This window comes from Diceros bicornis, chromosome 21 (assembly GCF_020826845.1).
Source record: "Diceros bicornis minor isolate mBicDic1 chromosome 21, mDicBic1.mat.cur, whole genome shotgun sequence".
In the NCBI taxonomy this organism is placed as follows: domain Eukaryota; kingdom Metazoa; phylum Chordata; class Mammalia; order Perissodactyla; family Rhinocerotidae; genus Diceros; species Diceros bicornis.
Window position 1 is genome coordinate 56,929,882 of NC_080760.1, and position 26,792 is coordinate 56,956,673.

Here is a 26,792-nt window from a genome sequence, read left to right on the forward strand (position 1 = left end):
TGCTGCCACGCCCTCCTCACCCTCTCTCCAAGGCGGTGCGGGAAGCCCCGCAGGGGCGCCCACGTGCGGCTGCGCGCCTTCTGGCCGTGCTGTAGTCCAATACAGAGCGAAGAACTAGAGGGCCGGCCCAGCCTGGCACGCCGATGGGCAGAGGAGAAGATTGACGGCTCAGGCTACCAGTAGGCCTGGAGAGGCTGAGCCCAGTAGCCAATGAAGAGTGAAGGGTCGTGTTGGAGGCGGCTGCCTATGTCCACGTCCCAACTCCAAGCCGTCAGCTGGCAAGTAGCAGCAGGAGTGAGGCGACTAGAGTGGAGCGGGGACTAGCAGAGAGGACCGGTCCGGCCGGGGGTGAGGTGGTGGCGAGCCAAGGTTCCGGCACTGGCGTTGAGAGCGAGGAGAGCAAGGCTGCGAGCCAATGGGAAGGCACGGGCTGTGAGCACACCAATAAGGAAGAGCCTCAGTACCGTAGGGGGGCGGGGCCTCTGGGAGAGGCGGGGCCTATGGCTGGGAGGCGGGGCCGGAGCATGCAAGGCTCCCCACAGCCCCAGTAGGTCCGGATCCAGGGTGAGGTGCTGGACATTCTAGATCAGTCCTGGGTTGGGCCTGACTTCAGCTTGGAGTCCCTTAGCTCCCCCAATTCCTGGCACAGAGAAGATTCACCTGTCCCAGGAGAAATGCCAACTGCTTTGCCTTCGGGGGGGTGCTCCTGAGGCTTGGTCTGCCAAGCCGGCCCTCCTGGGTGGAAGAGGACAGCCCTCTTGCAAAAGGGGACACAGGCAAATGCTAGCGAAAAGCAGCGACGTGACCCCAGGGATGCGTGGGCAGGCTGCCACTCCCAGCGCTGGGCCTGCACCCGCCCTGCCTCTAGAGTGCGACAGGACCCGGAAGATGCCCCCCAGATGTCACCAGCGCCCCCTGCAGCGCGGGCCCAGCCCTGGATACATCAGCCCGACACTCCAAGTTCTATCAAGAGTGGCATTTATTCTCCTCGTGGAGGTGCGGCGCTCCGGGGAGCTGGTGCTATTGTGCTTAGGAAGTAGGTCTGTCCGTCCGTCCGTCTGTCCGGCCGGCCCAGCCCCAAACGGGGGCGGAAGAGGGGCGCGGCCCGAGTAAAAATCCCGGCCTGTTCCGGGTGGGAGTGTGTACAAGGCGGCGGGGCGCAGGCGGGGTGGGGGCAGGGCAGGCCGGCGGCCACAGCCCCCACCCGAGGGCCCCCGCATCTCGGGCCCTACTCGTAGAGTCAGTACAAAATAGGTGCTACCTAATCGTTCTTCTACCTGAATTCGCTAAGTCGGTTATTGTGCTGCTTAGTTATGGGGGCAGGAGGGGGCCCATGGCTTTCCACGGCGGTGGGGTGTGGGGAGAAGGGAAGACCCTAGCCAGCCCATGGCCCTTCTCCTTAGGTAGGTAGACATGTAGGGGGATAGGGGGGCGCCTGTGTGTGCGTGTGCATGCGGGTATGCCTGGCTGGGCAGGCTGGCCCCAGCTTGGAAGCTGTGTGGGCCCCAAGCTGAGGTGTAGGGGGTTTTGCATGGGGGCCCTGCTGTGCTGGGCCCTCAGTCCACCCTGTGGGTGCAGCTGGGCACCAGTGGGCTTCGTGCCCATGGGGATGGGGCTGGCCAGGTCATACACTCCAGAGTGCACCTTTGTGTCTGGCCTGGGACTCTGGCCTAACACTGCAGAGCTGCGGTAGCCAGGGGATGGAAGGACTGGGAGTCGGTATGGGTGGCACTGGGCCTTGGTGCCCTGGGTCTGTGACTCCTGAGCTGAGAAGGCCAAGCCCAGTCAAAGGTAGAGCCTGGCTACACCCAGCATTGGACCCCGGCGGGGGTGAGGAGGAGTGAGGGGTACACGGTTGGGCCTAGGGACCCGGCCTCTCTCTGCATCTTTGTCCGTGGTCCCTGGCCCAGCAAAGCCGGCCAGGCCCGTCACGAACATGCACCACCCCCTCCCCCACAGGTCACTGTGTCCCTGGCATACTCAGCAGCAGGCCTGGCACGTAGTAGGTGCCCAATGAACGGTCGGTGGGTGATGGACGACTGAAGGAGGGGTCTTGGGGGCAACCACCTCGCCCCTGCCCCTGGAACCATTACACCCGCCGGGCTCTGCCGTGGTGGGGTAGGGAGGAGAAGGGGGAAGAAAGTCTGCGCGTCCGGCCACGCACAGCGTCCCTGATCTAGGGGCCTATGAGGAGGACAGGGCAAGGGGATACCTGATTCTCAGTAACTCTAGAGGCGGCGGCAGCTTCGCATGCAGTGCGCATTATTGCTCTATAGTCGGCATCGGACTAACTAAGAGGGAGAGGGAGCGGGCAGCCCCGGGAAGGGACGGGAGGAGGGTTGGGGCTGCATGCAGTGACGTCACAAAGGCGGCGGCCAATGGAGCGGGCCCTTGGGGCGGGGTCGCCGCCGAGGCTTTGGCATAGACGGGCGAAAGTTGGCAACAGAGTGGGGGCGGGGCTGGGGCTCGAGGGAGGGGCCGGCGTCTGAGAGGCGGGGCCTGAGGCTCCAAGGAGGCGGGGCCCAGGCGGGGGCGGGGTTCAGGGGCGGGGAAAGTGATCCTGGATTCCCAGGCCCCGGGCGTCGGCGGGGAGGATGGGGGCCTGAGCGGCCCTTCCCTGACCCGAGTGCAATCGTTCATAAATAAAACGTACAAATACAAAAAGAAAGAAACCCGACGCATCCGCAATCCCCCCAAGGGGCTTTACCCGCAAAGCGAATACGGAGAGCTGTATAGAGGGCCGTGCCCAGGCCTGCCTGCCGGGCCCCAGGAATCCGTCCTCCAACACCGAATGCCCGGGTACGAGGGAGGGGGCCCCGGGGCAGGGCAGGAGCGGGGTCTGAGGAGGTCGGATAAGTCCATGCGATTCGATATGCGTCATTATTATTCGTTATGGAGGACAGAGCCTGGGAAGCTGGGCCGGAAGAATTCGGATTTGGCAGAGGATGCGAGGCGAGGGTAGGAGAGCGGCTCGGACTGAGGCCCCAGAAGGAACCCAAGGGAGAGGGGTGCCGCCATCCGCCCCCTCCCCGATCCCCAACGCGTCTAACACTCCCGGGCTTCAGCGAAGACTGAGGAGTAGGGACGCTTCTGCAGGCCTCCTCCCTCCTGCTCCTCCTCCAGTCTGCTGCCGGGGAGGGGCTGGCTCCCTGGACGTCTAGGCCACGGGCCTGGCCCTGGAAGGCTTGGGAAGGGGTGGGGAAGACCTGAGTCTCTGAGACGCGATCCAGGGGCACAGAAGGGGGAGGAGGGAGGCGCTCCCTACCTCACCCCACCCCCGTCTTCAGAGACCTTACTCGGAGATGAGGTTCGGTTCCGGGTCTCCTCGACCCTATTGCTGGGAAAAAGCCTGGGGCACCCTGGAGGGGAAGGAAGGGGGCTCGGGATGGGTCTCCCCTCGGGACCCTATTGCTTGAAGGGGCCGGCAAGGCCCCTGGCAGGCGGGGCGGAGCCGGGCCCCCTCCCCCTATTGCTGTGAGGAGGGGCCCGCCCTCCCGCCCCTCCGCCCGGGCGCCGGCGGAGACTTCCCTGGTGGCCCATATTGCTGAGAGCCGACCCGGCTGGCGGAGGAACCGCCGCCCTAGGCCTGCACAGGGCTGAGCTGCGGCGGCGCGGCGGGCGCCGGGGCCGCGGGGCCGCCGCCTCCGGCGCCGCCCTTGAAGCAGGCCGACTCGTAGTGCTTGTTGAGATAGGACTTGAGCGCGAAGCTCTTCTTGCAGCGCTTGCACTGGAAGTGCTTGAAGGCCGAGTGCGTCTGCATGTGTGCGCGCAGGTTGGATCGGTCGGCGAAGGCCTTGCCGCAGTGCGCGCAGCCGAAGGGCTTCTCGCCGGTGTGGGAGCGCATGTGGCCCTGCAGGAGCCAGGGCCTCGAGAAGGCCTTGCCGCACACGCCGCACTTGTGGCGCAGGTCGTGCGTGAGCAGGTGCATGGCCATGGCCGGCATGGACACGTACACCTTGCCGCACGTCGGGCAGCGCCTCGCCAGCTGACTGTCCAGGCTGCGGTGAGTCTGCTTATGGCGGCTCAGGTTCGACGATGTGGCGTACGTTTTGCCGCACTCGCCGCACGCGTGCCGGCCCCCTGCGCCGCCGGACCCGGTCCCCGCGCGCGCCTCGGTGCCCGCCCCCGAGCGCGCGCCGCCCCGGCCCCTGGCTCCCGACCCTGCACCGCGCGCGCCCGCCCCGGCCCCGCCTCCGCCGTCGCTGTCGGGGGCCGCTGCAGAGGCCGTGGAGGGGGCGGCGGCGGCGTTGGCGTTGGTGGCCTTACGACGCGAGCGCCCGTCGGTGATGAAGAAGGCGTCAGCCGCGTAGCCCTCGCTGACAGCCGCGTCGCCGTTGATGTAGCCGCCCGCGGCCGTGGCCAGCTCCGGCCGCGGGGTGGGCGGCGGCGCCGAGCCCGCGGCCGCCGGGCCCAGCTCTCCCCGCACGGCTGCAGCGTACATGGGCTCCGGGGACGGCCCTTTGAGCAAGGCCGCCTCGGCGTCGCCATCGTAGACGGAAGCGGGCCCCGTGTAATCGTTGAGGTATCCTGAGGGCCAAGGCGGACAGACGGGCAGACAGCGGGAGGGGAACCGGGCAGCGGGTGAGACACACACGAGCGGACAGCAGGAGACACCGGGGTCCGGGAAGGAAAGAAGGGGGTAAGGACAAAGGAGAAGGGCCGAGGGACCGCGGGGCAGGGAGGATGGAGAAGGCAGGGAGGGGAAGAGAACAGAGAAGAGATGAGACAGGGCCCGGCCAGGCTCCGCCCCACCGCCCGCCCGCCCCACCCTCGCAGGGGGGAAAAGAGGCACATCTTCGGGCGCGGCTGCCCCCCATTCCACGGAGCCTCAAGGTCAGGGGGGAGGGGCGACGCTTCCCTCGCCCTCCTCCCTCCTCCCTCTCCCCCTCCCCTTACTTCCCCCTCCCCCACCCTCGGGTTCTCCCCACTTCAGCAGTTTTCCCTGATTATGCAACACACTGCAGACCCGCAGCGCACAAAGCCAGGACTGGCCGCCCAGGGACCCTGTCATTCTTGCCTCTCAGGGTTCCCACTGGCTCTTCCCCTGGGCCCTCAGAACCCGCACCCAGCCTGATGCTGCCCCTCTCTGGTCCTCTAGGTCCCCCAACAAGCCCTGGAGACATCTAACTCCAGCAGCCCCTCTAGCCCTCACTAGCACCTCTCTCTCATCTTTCAGGTCTCCCACTCCTCACTGGACTTGACCCCCTTCCCACTCCAGCCCTATCTCCCTCCATCCACTCTGCTTTTCCCCCCCTCCCTTCAGTCATCCTGCACCCTTGCATCCTACCTTGTTCCACATTTGCCCTCTTCCTCCAGGCCCTAACCCTTTGTGGCAGCCTTCCCAAGCCCCAGGATAGGCTACCAGGGAGACGCTGCGTTGGAGAGAGTACCAGGGCATCCACCTGGGGACACCTTCACAGGGACAAACTGCAGGCAGGCAGCATCATTCATGCTGATAACGCAGTTGTTCTCAAGACGAAAGATGGATCTCACAACCTCAAAGTCACAAGTGCACACTCCACACCATGCAGGCTCTGGTTTCTTCAGGGTTATACCCAGTCTCCCAGCCGCCCTCAACCATGGAATCCCCTCACAGAGTGGGCCGCATGCTGATCCTGGCACACACCACCTATTCATGTAGGGTCACACATGCAGCCACCCTGGACAAACTCTCAGCTAGGGTGGCCAGTCACATGGGTGCACAGTGGCCTGAGAGTCACATGGTCCCATGTAGTGGCACACAGGCAGGCACACACTCACACAGGGTCACACACAGTGCACACAGTCACATGGCTACATGCAGTCACATGGGCACACACAGGCACACACACACGCTCCTGCAGGTCATACCTGTTCTGCCAACCCACACTGGCACTCCCAGCCCCTTTGCCTGCATGCTAACAGTTGTCCTTGAACTTGGACACCCTTGGACAAAGAGCCTCCCCAGCCTCCAGCACTTTGGACCTCCCCTGCCCACAGCCCACCTGCCCACATGCTTCTCCCTGACCCTGGCTTCAGGGAAGACACTGCTGCTGCCTCTGCTGGTACCTTTGCCCTGACAGGAGGGTGGACCCCACTGGACCCCTGCCTACTCCCTGGAGCTCACAGTACTCCTCTGCTGGCCCTAGCAGGGGGTCCTGGGGGGGTGTAGCCAAAGAAAAAATGAGGGTACTGAGGCAGGCCCGGGTTTCTAGGTGTGGGTCTGTATGCATGGCTAGGTCCTGTCATGTCAGCAGTTGTCCATGTGGCTGTGTCTGTCCCATCATGTGTGGGTCAGTGTGGACCTTCAGGCACCTCCTGTTCCTGACTCCTCCCACCCTCTCTCCTGCATTGATACTCTCCCTGCCCAGCCTTGGCCCTGTTCTGGCCTGCCTCTGCAGTCTCCTCTCTCCACCCCCCATCTCCATCTCCCTCCACAGTCGGCTCCAGCCACTGACTCCTGCTGGTCTGGTTCCCTCCAGTCTATTTCCTGGGGCCCTTGCCCCCTCCATCCCGACACTCTTCCTCTCCACCCCTTCCAGCATTGTCCTGGGCCCCTTGCCACCACCCCAGCCTCAGCCCAGCTCGCACCTGTCTCATGCAGTCGCACGCCGAGGTCGCTGCGGGCGCGCCCGTAGGAGCTCTCGAGGTCTGCCGAGGAGAACGTGTCAAGTTTGACCTTCTTGACCAGGAAGGACCTGGGCATGATTCCTGCGGGGCTCCGGCGCTGCAGGCCTGCGGAGCCGGGGCGCGGGGGGGCTGCGGCCGCGGCGGGGCCCGGTCACCATCCGAGGAGCGGTGGAGGCAGCACGGGTCCCCACTCTGGCCTTCGGATGCTGCCGCTCGAGCGCCGTCTTCTCTCCTCCTGCCTGTCTGCCTGCCCTGCGTTTCCTCCTCTGCTTCTCAGGATCCCTCCTCTTCTCCTTCCTTCTCCTTCCTTCTCCTCTCCTCTCCTCTCCTCTCTTCTCTTCTCTTCTCTTCTCGTCTCCTCTTCTCGTCTCGTCTCTTCTCTTCTCTTCTCTTCTCTTCTCTTCTCTTCTCTTCTCTTCTCTTCTCTTCTTTTCTCTTCCTTCCTTCCTTCTCTCCTCTGGTCCCGGCTTCCCAGCCCGCAGTGCCGCCCCTGGACAGGCGGGGGAGGAGGCTCGGAGGGTGGGGAGGGGGGGAGCGGCTCCGTCCCGGGCCCGGAGGCTGCGAGTGGGTGCAGGGCTGGCCCGGCTCCGCGGCCCCCTTCCCCTCCCCCCCGCCGCCGCGGCGGAGCCTCAGTCAGCGACCCCCCATGGCCCCGGGGGTGGCGGCGCCGGGCTCGGAGAACGCGGCGGCGGCGAGAGCGCCAGAAGCTTCAGCACCGCGGCCAGCGCCGGCCCAGCCAGCACCTCGGCCAGCGACCGGGCGCGCTTAGCCGGTACGGGCGGCGAGGGGCGGGCCGCGGGGGCTCGGCCGCCGGGCGGGGGTCCTCGGCGGGGGTCCCTGGGAGGCTTGCTTTATTGTTCTGCAGCAGGAGCGAGCGGCGGTGGCGGCGGCGGCGGCGGCGGGCGGGGGGCGGGGGTCCTCGGGGGGAGGGGTGCGCAGGAGGGCGGGCCAAGGAAAGGAGGGAGGGACGGACGGACGGGGGCTCCGGGGGCGGGGCTCCGCTCTCGGACAGCTCTGGGCCCGGACTCCTGCGCCCGCGGCCGCCTCTGCCTGTGGCCAGGCCGAGCCTCTGGCTTTTAAAACCCAGGAGCTGCGGGAGGGGGAGGGAGGGGAGGGGACAGAGGCAGGCGGAAATGGCTGCGCTGGGCCAGGCCCCGGCCAGGGACTCCTGGGAGGGGTCTTGGGGATGCCGCGGCCCCCGCGTGTGTGGAGTTCCCCCGAGCGGCTCCGGGAATGGAGACCCAGCGGTCCGCGGCATTGTCGGGCGTGGGGGGAGAGGTGGAAACAGACATGGGACTCACGAGCCCCGGACTTGGGATCTTTTGGGGAGGAACGAATGGCGGACCCCAGTCTGGTCCGGCCTGCCTAGCTTTCGGGTGTGGAGGCGAGGGATCTGCGGGGGGCGGTGGGGGAGGCGAGAGGCGAAGGAGCGAATGCTGAGGCAGCGAAAGCGCAGTGTGGAAGCGCTGCGCGCACCCTGTTGCCGCAGTGTCTCCCTGCCACTCGGTCACCCGAGCTGACCCCGTGCCCGCTGGAGAGGCCTTCCTCCACCCCTCCTCTCTCCCAAGGGGCGGATGTCGAGCGCAGCGGCGACGCAGCGAGCGGGGTGTGAAGGGGGAGAAGGGCTGCCAGGCCCTTGATCCAGAAATTCGGCTTCATTGGTGGTTTTCCGCCCTTCCGCGTGGCTGCAGCTCCCCACGGCGACCCCGCAACCAGGCGGATAACCCTTCCCGCAGCCGCCCGCCCCGAGTTTGCAGCACCCATGACGTCAGGCCCAGCAGCCAATGGCGGGGCGCGGGGCTGCGTGGGGGGGGGGGTCCGGGCCGCACAATGGCCGTGCGCGGGGACATATGACCCCAGTTAGGGCCCGGCGCCGCCATTGTCCCCTCACCCGCCCGCGCCCGGTGGTTCAGGCTACCAGGCTCGGAGCGCGCCCCCACGCGGCCCGCCGTCGCTGGGGACCAAGGTCGCAGGGGCGGCTCCGGGGAGTGTCCTGGCGCGGCCAAGCCGGGAGCGCGTGCAAGGGGCGCGCGCGTGCACCGGTCGCTGCACGCGGTGACCTTGTGCGGGGCGGCACGGCGGGCCCGCGGACACCAGCCAGGAGCGCGCGGCGGGCGGGCCACAACTGGGGCGCGCGTGCGGGGGAGGGCCGGCACTGCCGTCTCTGCCCAGGTGCCTGGGAGCGCGGGTGTGGGCGAGCCGGCCCGGCGCGGGGGGCGTGGCGGAGACCACAGCCCGCTTTGTGGCGGCGGCCTGGGCAGCGGCAGCGGCGGGATATTCATCTTGCGTGGCAGTTGCTCTCCAGGGGCGGTGAAGGGGTGCGGCCGCCCCCTTATCGCAGAGTCGCAGCCGGCGAGGCCCGCAGTGGGGGCGGGGGCGGGGGATCCCCTTCGGCCGAGCTGCTTGTCCCTGCTCCCTCCCGGGGGCCGGGCCGAGGCGCAGCCGGAGGCGCGGGGCCAATTAGCATTTTGATTGCGGGACTGGGGGGCCCATCTGGACCGAGGCCTAATTACCGGACGAACCCTCCGGGCGCCCGCGGGACGTGCCAGGCGCAGTCCCTTCACCCCGCGCTCCCCACCTCTTCCCGGACAATCCGCCCCCGTCTCTGTTCTCCGACCACATGCCTGTCCTCTCCGTTAGTCCCAGTCACCCTCTCGCTCTGTCCCTGTACTTTGTTTCTCTGGTCCCTCCCTCATTCTTCCACACTCCCTACACCGTCCTCCTGGCCCTGTCTCTATCCCTCTCCATCTCTTTCCTCAGTCTCATTCCTCGATCGCCCTTCACTCTTCCCTCGTTTCTCTATTCCTCCATGCAGCCTCTCAGTCCCTCCATCCCCCGGCTCGCTGTCCACGTCCCTGCCTCTCTCTGTCAATTTCCCTACCCTCTTGGCCCCCAACCCTCTTGACGGACGAGGCGTCAGAGCGCAGACACATGTGTCCCACAGCCAGGCGCTCCCGAGGGCCGGCTTTGCTCCTGCTCGCTTGGGTGGAGCCGGTAGCCCCTCGGGGCGCCTGGCGGGGAGGGGCAGCTGGGTCCAGGCCTTGGCCATCAGTCCTCAGCGGCCCCGGGTGCCGAGCGCACATGTGGCCCGAGCTCAATTACTTGGACCTCCTCACCCTGCCGCTTTTCCAGCATCACGCTCCCGCCCCCGTGTCCCAAGGTCGCTGTGCCTTTCCCAGGGTCCAGCAAAAAGAGGCTGGGGGAGGACAGTTGGCGATTCTCAGGCTTTTGGAAAGTTTCAGCCCTCCTCTCTCGTTTAGAGCTGGAGGCACGGGGGACTTTGTTGCAAGAGAAGAGACTGGGATCCCGAGGCAAGGCCATGTTGTCCTCCAGCAGACCTAGCTGGTTGTGGGACACTCTAGCACTGGAGCCTATGCTCTGACTGTGCTTGGCCTCTCTGCAGGCCCCCCACCCTACTGCCCCCCGCAGCCTGTGGGCCTTAGGGATTCCACACTCCCATCCTGGTTCAGGTTGCAGCCGGGCTCAGCCCCTTATCCATGTGGGATGGGGGGAGGCAGTGTTGGTTCTATGTCCCTCTGCCTCCCTCTTCTTCTGGGTGTGCCATCTACAGTTCTGGGCAGGTCCCACATTGCCAAAAGGCCAGGCTCTAAGAGGGAGACTCCCAGTGTTGTGTCCCCAGCACCCTGCCCCCAGCAGAGCCAGAAGCCCTGTGTGTGCCCACCGATGGGCCCTGTGTTCACCTTCTCACCCCCATCTGCCCTATTGGGGCTCCACCCCAGCCCAGCCTAGCCTAGAGGGTTCACCCCTCCTTCTGGACATCCCCCTCCCTGGCTGCCAGGATCCCACCCTGGCTAGGAGCCTGCTTTGGTCTGGCTCCTTGGCAGCCCAACCCCCCCCACCCCTAGCCTTCTCTTCTACTGCAGAATGGGGGATGGGGTACTTTGCCTTCCTAGAAGCCAGCTGGGGTCCTGTGTGCATAGCAGGCTGCCCCCCACCTGCTGGTTCTGGCTCAACCCCCACTTTCCATCTGGGAGATGGAACTCACAACTCTGAGCAGCCCCACCCCACTGCAGCTCAGGGTTCAAAAATCACTGCACCCTTCAAGCCTCCCCCTCAGTGCTGGGGGTCCTGCCCCCCAGGCCACAGCAGAGTCTACCTGTCTCTGGGCTTCAGCAGGGACAGGCTGGTGTTGGTGTGGGTGCATTTAACCAAGGACTTGGAGACATGGGTGTGTCTGGAGCCATTTCTGCCTTCACCCCACAGACTTGTATTGAGCACCCGTCTGTGCCCTGCAGTGCTTGTTCTAGGCAGGGGGCAGCCGACACTGGCCTCTGTGCTCCTAGAGCCCACAGTCCACCAAAGGATGCAGATGCTAACCAGAAAGATGAGTAGACCAGAGGATAGCTTGGATGATGAGAGCAGGAGGGGCAGGCTCTGGGGTGGAGATAGGCGGTGGAGAGCTACTGAGACTCAGCAGACCTGGGGGAACAAGCCTTGCAGAGGTCCTGAGGCCACAGTGGGAGGTATGTGGGTGGAAGCCCTAGGCCAGAGAGGGGTGGGTGCATGAGGAGGCAGCAGTAACAAATTGAGGCAAGAGAGGAGGAAGGGAGTAGAGACCAGACCTGGGAGGCGGTTGTGGGTTTTGGCCTCTATTCCAGAGGAGACGGGATTGTACGTCTTTGAGGAGCAGCAGGGAGGCCGTGGGGGTAAGCAGAGGGGTTGGGTTTGTCCAGGTTTGGGCTTTTGCCAGGTGAGATTCTGAAAGGGGCATCTGAATCAAGGACACATGCAAGGGAGGGGTGGCAGTAATTGTGGAATCCAAACTGAGTGAGGAAGGGGTGAAGACACACCTGGGGGGCTCTGGCATGCCAGAGTCAGGGTTTTCGGGAGTGAGCTGGGAACGGGGTGGTGGTCAGAACTGCGTGTTTAATTGAATGTGGGAGGTGGGGGGTTGGGGGAGTTCTGGTGGTGACAGGGTCGAGGGCATAATTGGGGCACAGGACGAGGCCATTGGCAGGACAAAGAGGTCAAGACTGAGAGGCAGGGAGTTGAGGGGTGGTCCATGAGAATATTGAGACCACCAGGAATTCAGACCCAACACAGCGATGGGGGCGATGCCCACAGCAAGGGCTGGCTGGTGTGGGTGGTTGGTGCAGCTGATGGCTCATGTCAGCTAGGACTCTCAGGGAGAGCAAGGGAGAGGGGGCTGCAGGCCACAGTGAGGAACAGGGGTGGGTGCCCCACTTCCAGGCCAGGGGAGAGGGAAAGCAGACCCCAGAGAAGGCTGGCAGGAAGGGAGCAGGGTGGAGGGGAGCCGAGGTTCCCAAGGGAGAGCTAACGGAAGCGATGGGGCTGAGGATGTGGCGGAGATTAGAGGTGAGTGGCTCCAGGGGAGGGTTTCAGGATTGGGGACTGTAATCCAAAACAGGCGATATGTGCTAGGAGGGGCTCGTGGGGACCAGGGCATGAAGCAGCTCCTGTCTCTGCTGGAGCGGGACCTTCAGAGCTACAAGGGAGAGGGAGACGACACTACAGTTGAAAATGTCTACTTGAAAAGGACAAGGAAAAACAAAGAGCAGACATCAAAGCAGTAGAGAGTATTTGCACTAAATGTCCCAACAGTTAATGTTCTGATTGTAGAGTAACTGGTATAAACGGACTTTTTACAGAATAGAGATGCTGAGACCCCCCCAAGGGGTTAACAGGCAATTTACTACACAAGAAATGAGACCTTACTAGGAAAGACATGCAAATTAAACTTCAAAATGCAAATTTCATGGTTTTTTTTTTTCATTTTATTGTGGAAAATATCAAATATGCACAGAAGTGCAGAGTCAGTCACCTGTCACCACCGTCACCTAAGACCAGCTCGTGGCCAGTCTGGTTTCCCTTCTGCCCTCCCCTAAATCCCAGAAGTCGTGTCACAGAATGCCACTTTCCTCTTAGTAAATAAAGACGTGAGTGTGCACAGGGGCCTGGAGGTCTGTGAGGGAGCCAACACCTCCCGCCCTGAGTCAGCCCAGCCCAGCTGGTGGCACCGGCACCGGGAGATGTGATTGGGCCCTGCTCCCTTCTTGCTTCAGGGAGGGTGTCCCCTCAGTCTCCTGTGTCCAGGGTCTCCAGCTGGCCATCAGAGAGGCCAGCAGCCCCAAGGGGGCCCAGGTCCTGCCTTGTTCCAAGGAGTCCAACTGCCTGGCCTGCTCAGCCCCTAGATCTGATTTCATTTTAAGCATGAGCTATAATTTCCATACAGTAAAACGCCTTAGGTGTAGAGTTCCATCACTTTAACAAATGCATTTGCTCTTGTAACCCCCACCCATCAAGACCCCCCCATCAAGACACAGGACACTTGCATCCCCCTACAGGACAGTTCCTTAAAACAGGAGAGTTTTAAAGGAAACAAGTGTGTGTGTGTGGGGGCGGGGAGGCGTGCTGGAGGATCAGGAGAGAGAGCCCTGGGGGGAGAGGAGGAAGAAGAGGGGCAGGGAGTGACCAGAGGATTGCAGGGCCCACCTGGGCGCCAGGGGGAAGCTCTGGCAGCAGGCAGTGGGCTGCCATCCTGCTTGCATGCCATGAAAGCTTGGCGTGGGGTGGCCTGGCTACCTGGTAATTCCTAATCCAGTGTGGACCTTCCCTGACCTCCCCAAGGGTTGCACACTTTCAACATTTGCTCTGGAACATCACCCCCCACCCCCCATGGCCACGGAGCATGCCCCCCCCAACTCCTGCACCCAGCTTTCCCCAGTTCTGCCCCAGAGAAAGGTTTGCACCTCTGCTCTGCCTTCTCACTCTCACAGGAACCCGGCCCCTTGAGGACCACACTTCCTCACCCAGGGCAGCTAGTCATCCTCTGAACTCTAGGTGGCTTCTTCCCATCCCCCACTGGCACTTCTAGGGCTTTTCTTTGTGGTGGACATGTGACTCATTGCCCATATCGCCCTCCAATGAAGGACATGAGCCCACTACTCAGAGTGCACACCTTCAGCTGTCAGAGGTGCCAGGGCTTGCCCCTAGCCCCACGTCCCAGCCTTCCAGTGGTGGCCTGCACCCGGTGACTGAGGGATGCAGCAGTAAAAGGCCTGGCCATTCTGGCCTGAGGCAGGAAACCTCTGGCGGGCCATCTGGCTCCAGAGCTCTCGCAGGGGTTGCAGATGGCCTTGGCACTTTTGCTTCCTCTCTTCCCTCCACAGGGTAGATCACAGTGGCACATCCTGCACAACCACTGCCTCAAGCCTCCTTGGAGAACCCAGATTGTGGGACTTGGGGTCAGGAATGGTCCGAGAAGGCAGGCAATAGGGGCTTGGGCAGGCTTGCTCACAGCCTGGCTGGCAGTGAGGACCCATCACTGCTGCAGGTGGAGTACAGAGAGGCCTGGGCACATGGCCAAGGTCCAGTTGTTAAAACTTTCGCCATTGGTGAGCTGGGATCACATGGCAAGAAGGGAACACACCAGCTGGGCCCCATACCAGGTGTTTGGAAAGTGCCGGGCTAATGGTCCCAATAGAGATAGTGGGGTGGGATGGCTGTTGTTCAGCTCTGTTGAAGCTCCAAAGAAAGACTAAGGTAAGGCTGAGAGCCACTGACTGGCCATTGAAATCCAGAAGGCCCCTTGGTGGCATGTACTGAAGGAGGCTCCCATCTCTGCAGCCTGAGGGCAGAGAGAGCTGAGGGTCAAACCCACAACTTAACCAGCAGAGTACTGAGCTCCAAAGAAACTGAATGGATGTCCACTTCTGGCACAAAGGGAAGTTATGGGGACCAGACTTACTGCCTTACCTGAAACAACTGAAAAGCTGGACAAAATATATGAAGCAATGGGTCTCAAGACAGTGGACATCAGGCAACAAAGGATAGTGACCCCTTGGGAGGCAGGAAACAAACAGGGTGAGCCCTACGATCGCCCCAGTTCACTGCCTGAAGAGTGTCCAGGCCGTGGCACGGGTGGGCAACCCACACAGGCTCCCCAAGTTCAAAGATGGAGTTTGGTGTCTGGGAGGGCCAGCGTGGCCAGAGTCCGCAGAACAGAGGAGCTGAGACCTGCCAAGGGTCCCCTCAGGTGTTCAGCAGAGCACTGAGTGTGAGGAAAGTTCTGGAGTCTGGCAAAAGAACCCCTGAAGGCGTGAGAAGGAACAACCCTGGGAGCTCACACAGGCCAGGAATAGTGTCTGATCCCACCAGCCGGAGTGGAAAACCTCATCATTCACGGCATCAGGTCAAGCGTTCAGATGGGTTTTCTTCGATAGTGGGAAAAACTAACTCTAGACTAAACACTGCTCTGGGACCTCCTAATGAAGCTTAAAAGCAAGACCTGAAAGGGTTGTAGTGTTTCCAAGTAACTTAAACTGCATCCCAGAACAAATCTCAGGATTAATTATAGGAAGACCCAACTATCTGGAACCCAACAACGTAAAATTCACGACTGGCCTCCAATGAAAAAATTACTAGGCATTCAAAGAACCAGGAAAATACTACTCAAAATAAGGAGAAAAATCAACAATCAAAACTGACGCAGGAGCCGACCTGGTGGCATAGTGGTTAAGTTCGCACGCTCTGCTTCAGCGGCCCGAGGTTCACGGGTTCAGATCCTGGGTGCAAACCTACACACCACTCATAAAGCCATGCTGTGGTGGTGTCCCATATACAAAATAGAGGAAGACTGGCACAGATGTTAGCTCAGGGCTAATCTTCCTCAAGCAAAACGAGAAAGGTTGGCAACAGATGTTATGTCAGGGCCAGCCTTTGTCATCAAAAAAAAAAAAAAAACTGACCCAGAATTGACACAGATGATAGAATTAGTAGACAAGGGCAGTAACACAGTTGTGACTATATTCCAGCTGTTCAAGAAGCTAAAGGAGGGGCCGGCCCAGTGGCGTAACAGTTAAGTGTGCACGCTCCACTGCGGCGGCCCGGGGTTCAGATCCCGGGCATGTACCGACACACCGCTTGTCAAGCCATGCTGTGGCAGCATCCCATATAAAGTGGAGGAAGATGGGCATGGATGTTAGCCCAGAGCCAGTCTTTCTCAGCAAAAAGAGGAGGATTGGCAGATGTTAGCTCAGGGCTGATCTTCCTCACAAAAAAAAAGAAGCTAGAGGAAAGATTGAACATGTTAAGGAGAGACACAGAAGATATGAAAAAGACCTAAGTTGGACTTCTAGAAATGAAAACTACAATGCCCGAGGTTTTTTTAAAAATACACAGGATGGAAATAATGGTAGATTAGACATTGCAGAAGATTAGTGAACTTGAAGATATAGCAATAGAAATGATCCAAAGTAAAACACAGAGAGAAAAAAGCCTGGAAAAGAAGCAGCATGTCAGTGAGCTGTGGCACAACTTCAAGTTGCCTAACACATATGTGACAGGAGTCCTGAAAGGGAGGAAGGATTGGAAAAAATATTTGTAGATATGATGGCCCAAAATTTTCCAGCTTTGATGAAAATTATAAACTTATAGATCCAAGAAGGTCACCAACCCCTAAGCACATGTTACAAAACAAAAACTACATCAAGGCACATCATAATCAAATGATAAAAGGAAATATTAAAGTCAATCAGAGGGAAGAAAAAAACCAACACATGCTATGTATAAAGGAGCAAAGATAATGAGGAGGACAGATTCCTCATGGAAATAAAACAAGCTAGCAGATGGTGGAGCAACTTGTTTAAAGTGCTGAAAGAGGGCCGGCCCTGTGGCTTAGCGGTTAAGTGCGCGTGCCCCGCTACTGGCGCCCCAGGTTCGGATCCTGGGCGTGCACTGACGCACCGCTTCTCCGGCCATGCTGAGGGCGCGTCCCACATACAGCAACTAGCAGGATGTGCAACTATGACATACAACTATCTGCTGGGGCTTTGGGGGAAAAAAAGGAAGAGGATTGGCAATAGATGTTAGCTCAGAGCCAGTGTTCCTCAGCAAAAAGAGGAGGATTAGCATGGATGTTAGCTCAGGGCTGATCTTCCTCACAAAAAAGTAAATAAATAAATAAAGTGCTGAAAGAAAACATCATCAACCGAGAATTCTATACCCAGTGAAAATATCTTTCAAATTGCAGGTTAAATAGACTTTTCAGGCACACAAAAGCTGAAAGAATTCATCACCAGCTAACCCACACTACAAGAAATCCTAAAGGAAGTCCTACAGACAAAAGAAAATGACACCAGATGAAAATCTAGATCTCCACAAAGGAATGAAAAGTATGGAAATTGTAACTAAGTGGGTAGATATAAAGACTTTGTTTCTTATTACTTAAAAGAGAATCAACTGATTAAATAAAAAGTAACAATGTTTGTGGGATTTATAGCATATGTAGAGGTAAATGTATGACAAGATAGCACAGAGGCCAGGAGGGGAAATGGAAGGTCTCTCTGGCCAAGTTCTTACCATACATGTGAAGTGGCATAGATCACTGGAGGGTGGGCTGTGATAAGCTAAAGATGCATACTGTAAGGAGTAAAGAAGCCATTAAAATAGCACAGCAAGTGTTACAGCTAATAAGCCAAGAAGGAAAAGAAATCACAAAAATTCTCAACAAATCCAAAAGAAGGCAGACAAGGAGGAAAAGGGAAACAAGAACAGATGGGACACATAGAAAACAAACAGCAAGATGGTCAATCCAAACTCAACTACATCACAAATCATGTTAAACATAAATGATCTAAGCACCCCAATTAAAAAGCAGAGATTGTCAGGTTGTATTAAAAAAGCAGGACACAATTATATGCTGCCTACAACAAACCCATCTTAAATATAAAGACATAGGTTAAAATAAAAGGAAAAGATATACCATATAAACACCAAAGAAAGCTGGGGTGGCTACATTCATGTTAGACAAAGTAGAGTTCTGAACAAAGAATATTGCCAGGGGTTGAGAGGGTCATTTCAAAGAAGGTTAAACTTATGGTGAAGGGAGGACTGCAGAGCCAAGACCATGTTCTGGGTGAGAAGGAATGAGGCCCTGACATTTGGGATAGGGACGGCTGGGTTGATGTCCCTGAACATCTTTAATTTCTAGACCCCCTAACCCTCTGTGCCTGCAGAAGTGCTGCCCATTGATAAGAGCATCCTCTCCTTGAAGAGATGCAGGGGCCATTCCCTCTCCAGACCAGGTGTCACAACGCCCTCAGGGTCTGTCCCCACCTCCTGCCGTGAAGCTTGTGACTCAGTTAAAGTCACAGCCTAACACAGCAGAGCACATGCTGTGGGCCTGGGAAGAGGTGAGAGCCCTAAATCCCAAAGGAGCCGTGTAGTGGGTTAAAGAGTATTCTTCAAAAGATATGTCCAGGAGGGCCTACTGCTCTAAAATGTCTTGTCCCAGCAGGCGGACCATGTGGGTCCAGGAACTAAGGGGTGGGAGCAGGTGTGGGCCGCCTCTCTCCTCCCAGTGACCCACTGGGAGTTTGGGCTCCTCATCCTGCAGCTCTGGGGTTGGTGGGTTTAGACATCTTGGTCCCAGAGGACAACCGCTTCTTCCAGGGGACACAGCCATAGTCCCACTGAGCTGAAGGCCATGGCCGCTACCAGGGCACTCTGACTCCTGTGTTCAGGACCAAGAGGCCCAAAGAGGAGTGACCCGCCCAGCAGCAGAGCTGACCTAACCATGAGGAGGAGCAGGGCCTGTGATGGGGTGGGGGCAGGGGGTGTGCCCTGGTGGCCCACATGGCTCCTCCCCTGCCCTCTTCTGGCAGCAAACAAGTGTGGTAGGGGGTGAGGGGAGTGAGGAATGGATCATGGAGAGGAGATCATGAGTGCCTGGTGCGACCCTGCGACCCACTGTGGTCCAGAGCATCTATGAAGAAGTGGATCTGAGCCGTGAAGCGGGGACTGCAGCAGATGGGAAGATATACCACCTGCTCTCCCTTCTGGGAGAATTTGTTGCCCCAGCTGCTGAGGGTGCTGTCACCAGGCAGCCCTCAGGGATTGCCACAGCTGCAGAGGCACCTCATCTGGGGCAGCCACATCGATGACTGTACAGAGGCCGAGGCATTCTGGCCACGGCAGGACAACTCTGACAGGCCACCTCAGCTCAGGCCTTCTGTGGGTTAGCTGAGGCCGTCCTCCTGGGCTGCCGCTCACCCCTCCCTGCACGCAACCCAGCCTTCTCACCCTCCCTCCCGGAGAAACCCACCCCAAGGGCACTCCCTATAAATACCCTCCTTCCTGGAGAGCCAAGCTGGGCCATCTTCATTCTGCTCCTTCAAACACTAGCCAGCTGACACTCCTGCCCCCATCATGTCCCCTCCTTACTTCTGTCCCCAGTCTCCTTGGAGACATGCTTTGGGCTTGGCTCTCTGTGCTCTCTGGACCCTCTCTGCCAACTGCAAAATCCTTGGAGACAATACATCCAGCCCTGCCTCTTGTCTTCAACAGCCCAATCCACCCCTTGCCCCACCACACACCTCCTGGGGTCCCCCCTGGGGCCTATTCATCCCAGGGGGTGCAGCCCAAGTCTCCATTCCAGGCACCCCATTCTCTGCTTGCCCCTCTCATCCTCCCATCCCAACTTCCCAAACTCACCAGGACCTTAGGCCCTGGCCCAACCTCTCCTCTCTGCCTGTGGCTGCTGCTTTCTTGGCGGCCCCTGTTAATCATGCCCCACCAGGTTTAGGTCCCCCCTGTAATGACTTGGGCTTTGTCATGGGGTGTCAGCAAGAGTGACACAAGCAGAGGCTTGGTAAACACATGCTCTTGGAGGCTTGACTCTCTGGAAGGCTCCCTCCATGGCCCACAACCATGACATGAAGAAGTCGGGCTGTCCATTGAGGAGAGGCCATGCGGGGTGTCTCTGTAGGATGGGAGGCCCTATTGGGTGGACCAGCCCCAGCTGACCTCCCAACTGAATGCAGTCACAAGAGTGACTCCAACTACGGCACACGGAGCAGGAGAACCACCCAGCTGAGCCAGTCAACTGCGTGACTGGAGAAACAATACGTTGTTGTTATGTGTCTAAGTTTTGGGGTGCTTTACGCAGAAATAGATGACTGAGACAGAAGTTGGTACCTGGAGGTTGGGTGCTGCTGTACCAAACCTCTAAAGCAAGTGTGTTTGCCTTGGGACCAGGTGGCAAGCAGAGGCCTGAGGAGATTGTCAGCAGAGGCTGGAGAAAGGGGACCATGTTACCGAAAAATCAGCGAGGCTGCTGCCTATAGTCACTGGGAAGATAAAAAATGTACCCAATGGACTAGTCCTAGGCAAGGAGATTTCTAGGAAAATGTGAAAATGCCTGTTATGGGTTGAACTGTGTCCTTCTCTCTCAAAAGCTCTGCTGATTCTGGACTTGAGGCCTGAACTGGGTGCGGTGATGAGATGAGATATTGGGGATCTTGGGAGGGGCCAGAGGGTTGACTGCTTATATTCAAGGCCCCCACAAGCCTCTTGGCATTCATGCACTTGGTAGACCCCTTCCACACTGGCTCTGGGCTTGCCCACGTGACTTGCTTGGTCATTGGGACATTAGTATGAGTGATACATGCAGAGGCTTAATGGGATGGTGGCCCATTGGATCTTGTCTTCTTGTAACACTCCCTCTTGGAAACCAGCAGCAAGATAGTCTGCTGAATGATGAGACACCCCTTGGAAAGAGGCCCTGGAGAATGGGGGTCATCTTGGACATTCTGGCCCCAGCTGAGCTCCCAGCTGATGCAGCCACATGAGCTATCCCAGCTACACACGAGGAGTGGAACCGCCCAGCTGAGCCCAACCAGCCCACAAAATTGTGAGAACAAGTAAATCAATGCTGTTTTAAGCCTTTAAGTTTAGGGTGGTGGGTTATGTAGCAATAGAGAACCGAAGCCCCTTGTCCTTCACCCCTCAACTCCTGACTTCACTCTCTGCCTTCCCAGCTGGGGTCCCACGGTCAAGAATTATAATTACTCCCTCGTCCCCCACCCCCACTGTTATCATATTTTCCTGGCTAAGCCCCAACCCTTGTTAGATCAACCTATCCACCTACCCCATACCTGCATCCAAGCAGCAAAACTTTTCTAGAGAAAAACATAAAACCATACTTACTGGTCCTTCAACTTTATAACGCATCTGGCAGTGGGCTCTGCACACTGACAGACAATTGTGCTGTACTTTCCTCATCCAGCTACCCTTCCATTCTCTGGGAAGACTGTTTCACACCTGTCTTTTTTCCTCGAAACCTCCTCATCACCACCCACACACACAAAGCTAGTAACTTTATTTAGAATCAGGGGCTTGGCTGCAAGTGTTAGAAAACTCCAAACAACAATAGCTTAAACCTTAGAAGTTTTTCTCTTTTGCATAGAGTCCATCATAAACCATCCAGAATTGGCAGGGCAGCTGCACAGTCATCGGGCTCCACAGTTCCATCTTATTGCTCTGCCATCCCCAACACATACATTCTATTTCATGGTCTAAGATGGCTGCTTGAGCTCCAGTCATCACGGATGCATTGCAGACCACAGAAAGAAGGATGTGGCAAAGATAAGCAAACCCCACCCTTTAAGGACACTTTTGGAAATTATACATACTGATTCTTACATTGCATTGGCCAGGAATTAGTCTTAAGACCACATATATCTAAGACCACATATATCTATCTGCAACAGAAGCTGGGAAATGCAGTGTTTCTTCTGTGGGACCATACACCTAGCTAAACGTGAGGATTCCTTTCTAAGAAATAAGTGGAGGGGGCCGGCCCCGTGGCTTAGCGGTTAAGTGCACACACTCCGCTGCTGGTGGCCTGGGTTCTGATCCCGGGTGCGCAGCGACGCACCGCTTCTCCGGCCATGCTGAGGCCACGTCCCACATACAGCAACTAGAAGGATGTGCAGCTATGACATACAACTATCTACTGAGGCTTTGGGGGGGGGGAGAAAGAAGTGGAGGATGGGCAAAGAGATCCTTCTCCCCATCACAGTTTTGTTCCCAATCCCGTCCTCTTCTGCCCAGCCAAGAGCTTTGTTCCTGCAAATGTCTCCACTCACCGGCTTCATGATAAATACCTCTTGGTTGGGCCATTCCCACCTGCACACCAATATGCTTTTAAAAGTGAACAAACAAGACCTCCTTCCCTTAAGCAGCAGCTTGTCTCTCTGCCCTTGGCAGTGAAACTCCATGTGCTCTCCCCTTGCCTCCCCTCTTCCCCATCCTCTCCATCCCAACCCCAACCCCACTTCCCGCCCACCCCCACCACCCACCCCACTCCTGCGGAGCTACTCAGTCCCCCTCCCTGAGGCTGTTCCTGGTGAGCATTCATCTCACTGGACTTGGCTTCCTGCCCCTCCTTCTCCAGTATTCTGGTCCCCCTCCCTCTGCAGGCCTGTCTTCTGCCCACCCTCTGCGTGTCGGGTGCCAGGGCTCCATCCTTGCCTTGTCTTGCTCTTCTCTGTCCACTGTATTGCCAGAGGATATCAGGGCCTTGGCCTGGGGGACCTCCCATGGGATGATGGCTCCAGATCTGTGCTTCCTGCTCCTCCCCCTTCTCCCCTGTGCCTCCCTGCCTTCTCAAAATCTCCCCTAACTCAGAACACCTGATTCCTCAGTCTCTCCTTCCGATGACCCCCGGACTCATCCTGAATTGCTCTCCTTTCCAGCCCGCGTCCAGCCTGCCAGCAAATTCTGTCTGCTGTGAACTCAAAATGTAGCTCAGACCTGCCAGTGATCCTCTGTGTTCCCCTCTGCCCCCACTCGGGGCCCAGCTGCCCTTCTCTCCCTGCACATTCCTGCAACCTCCTGGCCCTTCCCACTCCCTCCATGGTCATGCTGTATCTCTGCTTACCACTCCCCGGTGGCTTCCCGCTGACTCCTGCCTTCCACGTCCACCTCCGTTCTGACCAGCCAGTCTCCCTGCAGCTTCTCAGGGACATCCAGCTCAGGCTGCATCCTGCCCTGTGTACTTCCTGTCCCTCTGCCCCAAATGCTCTCCCCCGGAGCTCCATGTGACCTCCAGCTCCTTGTATTAGCTCAAATGTTGCATCCTTGGAAAGGCCTTCCCTGACCCCCTAGCTAGAGGGACCTCACCCCTCCTCCAGCCACTTAGGCAGCATAGAACTTAGCTCCTCAGTCTATGTCCCCCTTAGATCATCAGCTCCAGGAGGGCAGGGACTTTGCCTGCCTGGGTGAAACTGTGTCCCCAACCAGAAGCCTTGCTGATGAACTGAGCAGCCTCCTAGAGCCCGAGGGGCTGGCATTCTAACCCCTCCTAACCCTGCCCAGAGCTGACAGGCAGCCTGGGCGCCCCGGGCCTCGCTTAGCCACGGGGCGCCCACCCGGCCAGCCGAGCTCCATGGCCCACACCCCACCCTCCTCTGCATCCCCCACTACATTGTTCCCCAACCTGTCCCAGTGTCTCCACTGCCGGGCTCTGCCCACTCTCTCGAGCCCGTCCCCCTGGTAAAAACTGGGCACTGCCACTCTGGGGACAACTTAGGCCCCATCTTCTGAGGGGCAGGGGTCTCAGCACTTGTGCCATGAATAACAACTGCTCCCTGGGATTGCCTAAAGCAATTCCTGCAGCCTCTGGACTCTGCCCCAGAGACAGGCAGGGATGCTGGTGTGCCCACTGGGTTTGGCCAGCCATCAGATCGGGAGTCAACCAGCGAGTGACTCTGAGCCATGGACCCAGGCAGGGCCAGCTTCATGGGCACATGACCTGTGCAGTCACACAGTGCCCCAAGCTCAGAAGGGCCCGCACTTGTTTTAATGCTCTAGCATCGCCATCTGGAAATTCTTTCTTTCTTTATTTTTTTTTGTGAGGAAGATCAGCGCTGAGCTAACATCCGTGCTAATCCTCCTCTTTTTGCTGAGGAAGACTGGCCCTGAGCTAACATCTATTGCCAATCCTCCTCCTTTTTTTTTGTTCTCCCCAAAGCCCCAGTAGATAGTTGTATGTCATAGTTGCACATTCTTCTAGTTGCTGTATGTGGGACGCAGCCTCAGCATGGCCGGAGAAGCGGTGCGTTGGTGCGCGCCCGGGATCCGAACCCCGGCCACCAGCAGCGGAGTGCACGCACTTAACCGCTGAGCCACGGGGCTGGCCCACATCTGGAAATTCGTAATAACTTTTTAACAAGAGGCTCTGCATTTTCATTTTGCATGGAGCCCTGCAAGTTATGCAGCTGGTCCTGGTTCCAGGGACACTCAGCTGGCACAATGCACAAAGACTTGGGTCACCAGCATGGCCCTGAGGGAAAGTGCTGACAAGGAGAGCCAGGAGGATAGTGCCAGGTGCCACTCCTCCTGGGTCCCCATGACCCACTACTGCCTTCTCTGCTCCCACAGCAGCTCCCAGCACCCAGGAGGTGGGAATACCCACTGGACAAGGGAACATAGGACTGCGGGTCCAGCAGGCACCACCCCCCACTGCCCCCAGCAGGCCTTGAGCCCTGGCCTAAGGCTCTGCAGCCTACTCCCTAGGAGCTATGCAGCAGGACTTTGGGAAGTGGCTAGCCCAGGATGCACCCCCAGACACAGGGCTTGACACATGGCTGTGCCCCATCCCATTGCTGATTGGACTAGTAACAGGCATCTGACCCAGACTGGACCAATCAGATCTGACATAACTCACTGGTCAGCACTTCTGAGGCGGGATAGGACCAGTTCAGTACTGCTGGCCAAGAGGGGGAGTGTATCCCATACCTGTCCCATGATGAGCGAAACCTCCTAGAGGCCTGGCTGCTTATCGTCGTCGCTCCCACCACCACCTCCATCTTCCAACCCAAACTCAGGGGGTTGCTCCGGAAGCCGTGGGAGATGTGCACTAGGGGAAGACCCTGGAGTGGGAGCCCCTCGCAGAGAAAACGACCCGGCTGGAAGCAAGAGGCAGCTTTATCGAGAGGAAGACCAGTGGTGGGGTGAAGTTAGGAGATTGGAGAGGAAGGGAGAATGCAGTCCTGGGGTGGGGGAAGGGTGGGGTGCCAGCCCGCAGCGTCACACGTCCAGGTCCCACGGAGAGCCCGGCTTGTCGTAGGCGCCGGTCTTTCGCAGCACGATGCCCGGGCTGAAGGCGGCCCCCAGCGGCCAGTGGCGGACCACGTGCCGGTAGGAAGTGGCCAGGCAGTCGAAGTAGTTAATGTTGAGCTTCCGGGCGATGTGACGGCCCAGGTATTCCATTTGCTGGGGGAGCGGGTGGCGGTCAGCTCTCGCCCGGACAGCAGAGGCCCCGCCGCCGCCCCCCGAGGCGTCCCCTCCCTTGCCAGACCGCATCTCCAGCCTTGCCCGTTAGCCCCGGCGCCCTCTCCGCGGGCTCCCAGCGGAAGCCTGGGCCACGACTGCGTTGTATTCTCCCTCTGCCTGCGAAATGGCCCCACCTTAAGACCCTAAGCAGTGATCGGATCAAGCTGAATCGAGGCAGCGAGGGGAGCGTGTCTGGGGCCCCGGGGCGAGCTGGAGCGGGACCCACCTCGTAGCGCTCTGACAGCTGCACCAGCACCAGCGGCTCCAACTTGTGGCCGCACAGCACCAGCTGGAAGAAGCACCTTCCGTAGGCTGGCGAGAGGCAAGAGGATCAGCCCGGGGGTCCCGGGGGAAGGGGCTCCGGGAGGCGGGGATTCCAGGGGACGGGGAATCCAGGGGGCGGGGACTCCAGGGGGCTAGTACTCCAGGAGACGCAGATACCAGGGGGCGGGGGCTCTAGGGGGCGGGGGCTCCAGGGAGCTGGTGCTCCAGGAGACGCAGATACCAGGGGGCGGGGATTCCAGGGGGCGGGCGCTCCAGGGGGCGGGGCAGTGGGCCAGCTTGCCGGACGCCCCTCTACTCCCAAGCGGCTTCCCCTACCCTTGCACACCCTCCCCGGGTCCGCGGCAGCCCCATGCGTCACCGTCGGAGCTGAGCGCCAGGCGCACGTAGACCAGGTGCATGGGGCCCTGACACACGGTGCGGCCCTGGATGGAGAAGTGGTACACGCCGCGCGTGTGGTTCAGCACCAGGCGGCGCCGCGGCAGCGACGAGATCATTAGCCACAGGCCCACGCCCACGCCGTACGCGGGGAAGCCCCAAGTCTCCTGCTTCTGCACCTGCGGGCGCCGCGGGGACCTTCTGAGCGGCCAGGGGGCGCGGGGAGGGGGTGCCGAGCGGCGGATCCGGCCCCCAGGGGAGAAAGGCCGTGGCAGGCGGGCCCAGGAGCTCAAACCTGGCTCACGAAGCCGAAGCTGACGAGGATGAGGCAGACGACGAAGAGCAGCGTCCCCTTCCACAGCGTGTCCAGGTAGTATTCGAGCACGAAGACTGGGGGCGGCGCGGCGGCGGCGCGTGAGGACAGCCAGCCCCTGCTCGCAGCCGGGGGTGGCAGTGCCAGGGCTCGGGGCGGAACAGCCCGCCCCACGCAGGGCTCGGGACTGTGGTCAGCGTCCTGCTGCAGGTTCTGCGCCTGCAGGGGCCCTGGCCGTCCCCGCCCAGGCTCTGGCCCCGCCCCGTTTAGGCCCCCAGGCCCCGCCCCGCGTCCCGGCCCCGACCCCACCCGAGGCTCTGGCCCCGCCCCCGCGTCCCGCCCCACCCTGTTCAGGACCACAGCCCCGGCCGCCGCCCGCGCGCACCGTTGGGCTGCTGCTGCGTGAATGGGTAGAAGCTGTTGTCCTTGAGGCGCTTGGCCAGGTGGCGCTCGGTGCAGAAGAGTCCTAGGGCCCAGAGCTGGAAGGGGTTGCCGCTGGAGGTCGTGGGCAGGCCGCTGATCCGGCCCTTGGGGGCCTGGGTAGGCAGGCACAGGCGGTCAACTGGGCGGCTCGTCTGCTGCCACCGCCCGCTGCCGACAGTCGCGCTCTTACCTGGGAGAAGAAAGCCTCCAGGGCTGCGGACCAGAAAGGAGGACCTCTCGGGAAACAGGCAGGGGAGCGCCACCAGGTGGAGGTCCAGGCTGGGCCGCGCCCGGGTTCTAGAAGCTTTGGGCGGCGGGTTCTAGAAGGGGTCGTTCTGTGACCACGGCCCTTCTCCAGGAGGTCCCTTGGCCAGGCCCTGCGGTGGGTGTGCACTTCACGCCTAGTCCCCATCCCACTGGAGGCCTCCTGTACAGCCTGGTTCACAGTTCTTATCTGAAGGGTGGGGTGGGGGAACATTCTAGGCCTAACCTGGAGAGAAATCCGCAGACAGGCACCCTACACCAAACCCCATGGCTGAGCAGGGTGTCCCCTTCTCCAGCACCATTTCTGCCCTGGCCAGAGCCTCACATACAGCCAGAGACAGCTCAGCTCAGTGTCCCTGAGGGTGGGACCCACGCGCAACCATGTGCGTGCACATACACATGCACTCCATCCAAGATTTAAGCC

At 59.6% G+C, this 26,792-nt stretch overlaps 2 protein-coding genes across 2 annotated transcripts; both read right to left on the reverse strand.

Moving 5' to 3' along the window:
* Positions 1-3,580: 3,580 nt before the first annotated feature.
* Positions 3,581-6,685, reverse strand: SCRT1 (scratch family transcriptional repressor 1). Its single transcript, XM_058565279.1, has 2 exons — positions 6,571-6,685; positions 3,581-4,527 (listed from the first exon to the last, which is right to left on the reverse strand). The coding sequence occupies exons 1-2, from the start codon at positions 6,683-6,685 to the stop codon at positions 3,581-3,583; spliced, it is 1,062 nt and encodes a 353-aa protein (XP_058421262.1).
* A 17,657-nt stretch (positions 6,686-24,342) lies between these two features.
* TMEM249 (transmembrane protein 249) lies at positions 24,343-26,670 on the reverse strand. Its single transcript, XM_058565296.1, has 6 exons — positions 26,626-26,670; positions 26,067-26,424; positions 25,664-25,758; positions 25,352-25,547; positions 24,935-25,020; positions 24,343-24,648 (listed from the first exon to the last, which is right to left on the reverse strand). The coding sequence occupies exons 1-6, from the start codon at positions 26,668-26,670 to the stop codon at positions 24,463-24,465; spliced, it is 966 nt and encodes a 321-aa protein (XP_058421279.1). The 3' UTR covers positions 24,343-24,462.
* Between the last annotated feature and the right edge of the window lie 122 nt (positions 26,671-26,792).